At 48.7% G+C, this 7,500-nt stretch overlaps 1 protein-coding gene across 2 annotated transcripts in view; it reads right to left on the bottom strand.

Annotated features, from left to right (window-relative positions):
• The window catches only part of reln (reelin), a 99,807-nt gene that overhangs the window by 38,835 nt on the left and 53,472 nt on the right, over positions 1-7,500 (bottom strand). For both annotated transcript variants that reach the window (XM_060060486.1, XM_060060487.1), the window contains exons 5-11: positions 4,688-4,720; positions 4,429-4,507; positions 4,215-4,311; positions 3,372-3,423; positions 1,783-1,891; positions 1,142-1,382; positions 51-196 (exon numbers count right to left, since the gene is read on the bottom strand). In XM_060060486.1, coding sequence (XP_059916469.1) covers positions 51-196; positions 1,142-1,382; positions 1,783-1,891; positions 3,372-3,423; positions 4,215-4,311; positions 4,429-4,507; positions 4,688-4,720 — 757 coding nt within the window. The remainder of the gene's footprint in view (positions 1-50; positions 197-1,141; positions 1,383-1,782; positions 1,892-3,371; positions 3,424-4,214; positions 4,312-4,428; positions 4,508-4,687; positions 4,721-7,500) is intronic.

The following is a 7,500-nucleotide window of genomic DNA, read 5'->3' as shown; positions in this document are numbered from 1 at the left end:
AGATACTGCATTAGAATCTGTAGACCATATATCAGGCAAGCTTGACTTACTTTGAGGGTGCGCTCTCAAAGTCTTCCTCCCAGTAGCTCCGCCCCTCCTCGCGGTGCAGGTCGATGTCTCTGGTGGACGCAAAGGTGTGGCCCACCCCCTCGCCTCCATGGAAATACAGGGCGTTGCCCTCTGACTGACAGGAGTGCTGTCCAATGAGGAGACATCAAGTGCTATGGTTAATAAACACTTTTCTTATCGACCCCAATACCACTTTATGATTCCAGACCGAAGCATCCAGCTGTGATCGTCGTTGCTTGAGTAACACATGGACGTTTTGCATTTATATGGTGCATTTATTGAGTGCATTCATAAAGGGATTTTCTAACCTCTGACATCATAGCGCTTTGCAATCAGTGCCTCATGATTGTAAAGCCATTCATTCATTAATTCATTCATACATACATTCATACATTTGTGTCGGCCATGCTCGCAGGGTTGCCAGAGAACCTGCGTTACTTCCCGAGCTGCTGTTGACACGGCAACAGCGGAACAACAATATCATTTATTGTGGCAGTGTGTGTGTGGACGACGGCTCGTCTAAGCACACCTGTTGCACATTGAGCTATCATGTCCACAGGTTAAGCCAGTCATCTCCACACACACTCCAGGTTGATCTTTGACACGGCAACATGGAGCACCAGGCCATGTTTCATGATGCCCATTAAACCAGCGTCCAACACCATTACCCTGTGTCCTTGTGTTCGGAGGAGCCCAGTGAAAGTCACCGAGGTGGAGTGTCGCAATGGACCTTGCACTGTTATAAATACATCAGATGGATCTCATGTGTACAACGGGCCATCCAGCGTGTCCAACAGTATCACACAGGTACATGCATATACACGCCCTGGTGGGCGGCAGTAGCTCAGGGGGTAGAGCGGGAGTGTCGAGGTGTCCCTGAGCAACACGCCGCACCCTTACTGTCGCCCTGCGTGGTTGACTCCGCCGCTCGGTGTGTGAGTATGTGAATGAATGGTTGGAAGTCGCTTTGGATGAAAGCGTCAGCGAAATCCCCTCAATGTAATTCTCGGGTGAATGAAACCCAGGTCAGCGAGGTGTGTGTGTGGGGGGGGGGGGGGGGGTCTTAGGGCACCTTGACGGTGGCTCCGGGGAAGAAGAGCCAGTTGGCCGTGTCGGGGGGGTCCAGGTTGTCCTCCAGCAGAGGGGGGCGGTGGGCGGCGTTGACCAAAAGCACGTTGTCCAGCCCCCAGCAGGACTCGTAGCCCTCGCCCCCCCGCGGAGCCCCCTGGGTCCAGCGGAGACGCACGCCGTCGGCCCGGCAACGGTGGGGGAGGGGCACTAGGTGCACCATGGTGCTGCTGTTGGTGGGTGAACTGCAGGGGGGGGGGGGGGGGAGGAGGGCGGTTAGGAACGGTCGATGGGAGGCGGTACAGAGAGAGGTTCAGAGGAATGACAGGAGGAGGAGGAGAGACGAAGAAGGGAAGGGATGGGATGGATCTTTAGGCCTTCTTTAAGGGGGCGTTTGTCCTCTGTTTTCAAACCATCTCTAGGCAAAGTGAGCAGCCACACGGAGGCCAACTTGGACCAGAGCTAATGCCAGTGCCTGGGTCGAGGGCAGGGGCCCGGGAAGATGAGTAGATGAGGGAACTTTGAATGGAGATGAGGTGGACAGAGAATGAAACAAACAAAGAGGAAGGTGAAGAGCTAAGGGAGGTTTTGAATGGAGAGGAGGTTGAGAAAGAAGGAGACAGAGAAGGAGGGTCTGGGAGGCACCTGATGGTCTCCAGGGTGATCCACTCATCTGTGTCATTCCTGCTGCCGCTGAGGCTGTAGGACACCACGATGTTGGGGTCCGAGAAGCTGAAACGGCAGGAGCCAGAGCCTGCACAATACACACACGTACATACACACGTACGTACACACACACACACACACACACACACACACACACACACACACACACACACACACACACACACACACACACACACACACACACACACACACACACACACACACACACACAGAGAGAGAGAGACAGACAGACAGACAGACAGACAGACAGACAGACAGACAGACAGACAGACAGACAGACACAGGCACAGACACACATATATACACATGAAATTAATGCAAGTCAACACACAGAGCTCATCTCTGTCGTCTCTACCAGCCGAGTGTATTACATAACACCACTTTGAGCCCACTTTGAAGGCACCAGATGAAGGCTTAAGAGGGTGTCTGTCAGCATCACACACACGTAAACGAATAAACACCAACTCTCCGTGGTCTTCAGCCAGTATGGAGAATGGTGTCTAAACAGTGTTACAGGAGAAGCAACTTCTCAGCAGCTCAACAGGCCAGAGGACTCAGTGGACGGCCAGCTGCGGTGAGGGTGTGAGGAGGGGCCTGAGATGACCGGGGGTTTACAGACGGCCTGAGCTTCGTTGATCAGGCGTATGGGTGTCTGTACGCATAAAGCACACCTCAGTTCCTTAGCAGTACCAGATTTCTTGCGGGGGGGGTTTGTATATTGCTAGTGTGAGTGTGTGTGTGTGTGTGCGTGTGTGTGTTTGAGTGTGTGCCTGTATTTGGGTATGTGTGTTTATGTATGTGTGTTTGTGTGTGTGTGTGTGTGTGTGTGTGTGTATTTTGTATGCATATGTGTGACTGTGTGTGTGTGTATGTTTGTGTGTGGCTGTATTTTTGTATTTATGAGTGTGAGAAAGAATATGTATGGAATCATCATGGGTATTGTATTGCTAGTTTGTATGTTTGCACCTGCAGTTTTTAGTGGTTGCGATGGGATTAAGGGAAGGTGGGGAGGTCAAACGTTCCCAATGGCTGAATCGCACTAGCCCCTATAACCACCCTCCTCCCTGGATCTCCTCTCACTACTACCCCCTGCCCCCCGCCTGCACAATACATAGGAGCTGGGGTTTGTCTCCTGCTGTGTGGTCCCCCAGTAATCCTCCAAACCTATAAATAAGCTGCACATGGGATCTGTCAGACAGAGAGTTGTGGAGAGAGGGGAACCCACAGCGAAAGGGTTTAATGAAATACATACTCAAAATACGAACTACAGGGACCTCACAAAATAAACGGAACAGACATGAAAAGCCCAGCTTTAAAGAGTGTTTTTGATGTCCTTCAGGATCACCATTAAATATGTACCGGTATGTCTGTTGGAGGAGAGGGGATACCTGAAGTGACTGATGGCTGTTTGGCCATTTGCTGGGCTGAGAGCCAACCTAACATGTAATGCTTGTGTCCCTGAACACAGCCCGATGCCTGGCTTAAAGGATGTACACAATAGAGCTCATTGCGGTTGAGATGTATTGATTGCCGTTTCATGTACTTACCCAGGGCAAACTGCAGCACTGAGGCAGTGGTTGTGTTGAGGAGAACAGTGCTCTGTTGGGCGCACAGGACAGAGTAACAGTCAGTACAATACAAGCAGTTGTTGGGGATTTAGCCTGAGTTTAATTTGAATTAAATTTCACCTTCTGATTAATCCATAAGGAAATGATCATTCCATGCAGTTATTTATCGAGGGTTCGTACAAAGTTGTTTTGCTGCATGGTTGTATGCTTAAGTGTTTATGCATTTCTGGGTACAAGTGTGTTCTTCCGTGTTCCATGTGTATGATTCTGTTGTGGGTGAAATGTGCATGTTTGTAACACTAACACATTCACATGGGTGGAGTGCTGACAGAGAAAGAGATAATTTCTCAAAGAGGTAAACAGACTCATTGGGCTATGAGTTAATTGGGTTATGAGCCCTGCTCGGCTGCCTAGCGCTCTCTATATCTTTATATATGCCTCTCAGAATGAAACAATCGATTCCAACACAGCCCCATTAAAAATAGAACAGGTCGGTGATAAATCAGGTGATAAATCACGCTCTTCCTTAAACATACATTATTTATGAATCTCTGTGTGCGTGTGTGTTTCTCACAAAATCACAATTAAAGAAGTGCAATCCCACAATTGTAATTAAGAATTGATACTGATATTCAATCAACGGCTTTGACACAAATGTGCTGCGGAAATCCGCACACACGAGAGACTCGAGGAGAGTTAATACGGCTAAAAGCGCTACGCTGACGCTAAGTGGGGGGCTGTGGTCAGAGAGCAGCCCTGCTGAGGTGAGCGGTTGGCGGTCGGCGGTGGTCGGGACGGGGGGGAGGGGGGGGAGGACGTTACCAGCTCTCGTTCTCCGAAGGGCTCGCAGAAGGTCACCGCTCGGCCGTGCATGAGCACCCCGCAGTGCTCGCCCACTTCACAGCTGCTGCAGCCGGTCCTGGGAGACAACACAACACAGGGGCTACAGCGAGGAGTCGTGTGTGTGTGTTTCAGTGGTTCCACACCGTGAAACGGGGACTCGGTCATCGTGGTGGGAGTCGCTCTCGGTATCTACCAGATGCTGGTGTCAAGCTCTCCGTCCAGGTTGGAGTCAAAGTCGTCCCGCAGCACCGCGTGGTTCCCGTCGACGCCAGCTGTGCACACACGCACACACACACACACACACGCGCGCGCACGCACACACACACACACACACACACACACACGCACACACACACACAGGCATGCTCAAAGTCATACATGATCTCTGATTGGATAAAAGCTATCAGTGATTCACATTTTAAATGTTTATGCAGAAAATGAACAACACTTACAGAGACTTGGTCTTATTGGGGACTCTGTTGGGGCTGAAAAAGAAAGCGAAACCCAGAATGAACAACCATTTGATCAAGTGTTATTTTCTAATAACAGGAAATATGTGAAAACAATAACTAAGAGTGAAAACTATACAAATAAATGAGGTAATGATTGTTGACCTGAATGCAATGACATCAGTAAGGCTCTGATTAAAACATACACTTATTACATTCAACTGCCAGTAGCGGCAATAGCAATGTTCAGCCTCCACATGCAGTACAGCGCACACTTTGTAAGCGCATGTCCTTTCAAGTGTAACTCCAGGCCAGTGACAGTCGAAACAGTCACTTCCTGCTCCCATCATCTCTAAAGTCCAACCAACTTCCTGTGAGTCTAGGGCCCATGGTGCAGCCCCCCGGCCCCAGATAGTGTCCACTGTGATGTTCATTTATATCAGTAATGAAGGCCTTCCCCGGCCCGCGTTTAACGGTTCACTGCCAATTAACCGCCGTCCTCCCCGTAGGGCTCTGGCCAGGACCTTAATCTGTGGCCGCTGCCAGACCGACACACTGTAGCATCAGTCTCTCCCAGGGAACACACACACACACACACACACACACACACACACACACACACACACACACACGTACACACACATCTCCCTGATTGGTCAGCAGGGGAAATCAGCGTCAGAGCGACAATGGATCAAAGGGTGTTTTCTAATGAAAGTATCCCTTCTTTTAAATTAACCTCAGTCGGGAATTGCTTTCCAAGAAGACAGGTTTCCTCAAACTTAATGAAAGTTATGCATGCAAGTGAGTTATTTTTTGGTCGATTGGTTGATGGCTACACCATGTGACCTTTCTGAAAAGGAATCTGGGTTAGGGTTAGGGTTAGAGCAGCAGGCATACAGTGACACGTGAAGAACCGATCTCCGTCGAGCCAAGTCAGTTTGATAGATCATTGAAGATACACGTCTGTTTGTTTTAAATGATAGGGTTGGACGTCAAAGGAAGGCTGGACACACAGGTCACACACTGTGCCCCTGAAGCAGAGAACACATGAGGTTTAACTTAACTAATCCATCCCCCCTAGGAAGACAACCTTATGGAGCCCTAGAATCTCCTATATAGAGTAGCACTTAATTTATCAAACATTACTAATCTAAACTTTAGCAGTTGGGGTTATGTTAATTAACCGAGACCCAATGTGATCTTTAAGCTGCTTTGCTCTCCGTTTACATTATCGTCCTCCAACTCATTTGGTGGCCTGGGTTTTAATGGCTCTACTAATTCTTACCCCGCTGCAATTGTATTGACCTCATTGTGATAGGGGCTGCCCTCTCTCTCCCCTTTGATCGTACGCTTGACACAGTCTCGACTAGGGCGTGCGTGAAGACAGCTGCCTGGGTCGGCTGAAGTGAAGGATAATCTTTCGCTGTGCACCCTATCCAGGATGGGCCTCCCCACCTGATAAGGCTACCGATAAGACACAGAAGATTAATTCCAAAAAGTTGAACTCTTGGGTACATTAATGATCTGACTTAAAAAACCTGCTTCTAAAAATCACCATTTAGTGTTAGTCTTGGCTTGAGGGGACAATTTTTTTAAGTTATAAACAATGCAATAGGGCTTGTGCATCACAATGCTTCATGGCTCCGCAATTTTGAGAGGACTCAAAAGAGAAGTAGTATCGTAAAATCCTAAATCAACCTCAATATACTGTATCCTATGCCAATGAAAACTTTGTTTTGCCACCGTTCACATAAGAATAGTGTTGCAATAGTAGACACAACATGATGACAACAGTTCTCTATCATAGATTACTAATCTATGACAAAAAAAACGTAACTACGAGCACAATAAAGGAAGTGCCTCTAGTCTTCCAAAATGGATGTGGTCATTGCAATGTACGATAGTACTATCGTTCTCCTCTTCTTTTTCCTGGCATTTGGATATTGGTTTAAAAGTGAAGTCAATGGCTTGAACTGGTTCAAAATTCTGTTACATAAACGGTTAAGTTAGCATTTTAGGAAAACATTCATTCCTTGCCGCTTCTGATGTTCAGCGGCCAATACTGCATCTCTGTCTGGAAGCTGAAGTCCATTGAAACTAGATGAAGCGGCTTTTCCTGTCTCGGTCTCGGCCCCTCTAGCTCTTGACATTTCCTCCTCCAGACCCACTAATACTCTGACTGCGGGCTGACGAAAACATGCTCAGGGAACAAACAGTCCTCAGCCGGGCATTGAGCCTGCCCAGATTATCTCTTTCAGAACTATGAACTTGTGTGTGTGCCTCGATGGGTGAGTCGGGAGAATGTGTCAAAGTATTGCTGCTCCAAAGCAACCCTTCTATTAAAATATTGCATCTGTCTTCCGGTGTTCACCAGCAGCGTCCAAACAACGAGGCTCCACCAACTCCAATAGACACAGTGCACATGCTCAGTTAGCATTTTCCTCTCTTTTTGCTTTCTTGGCAGTCTCTCTTTCAAACAAACTCCAGTAAATCTCTCCCGGTTTTTGATTTTTTTCCCCCTCTGCTGAGACTATTTAGCGAGAGAAAGATCCCAGAAGAATTTTCATTTTTTTTGGCAGTGGATAATCCCTGCAATACCCCCAGAAGAGGCCTCATTTACAGCTTCCCTTCGTCTCGGCTCATCACCCTGCGTGTCTGGCCTCCTCTGTTCCTTTCTTCCCCAATCTCCCTGCTTCTCCGTCCACACACCCCTCCTCGTCTCCCCGTCCCCGGGTGCCGCAGCCCGTTGCAGCGCGGGGGATGACTGTGGCGCTCCTTTCACTGAGATTAATCCCCCCTCCCTCCTGCGAGTCCTT

The sequence above is a fragment of the Gadus macrocephalus genome, chromosome 9 (assembly GCF_031168955.1).
Source record: "Gadus macrocephalus chromosome 9, ASM3116895v1".
NCBI lineage: Eukaryota > Metazoa > Chordata > Actinopteri > Gadiformes > Gadidae > Gadus > Gadus macrocephalus.
The sequence above is the reverse complement of the archived record's forward strand: the minus strand, read 5'-3'. Positions and strand labels throughout refer to the sequence as shown.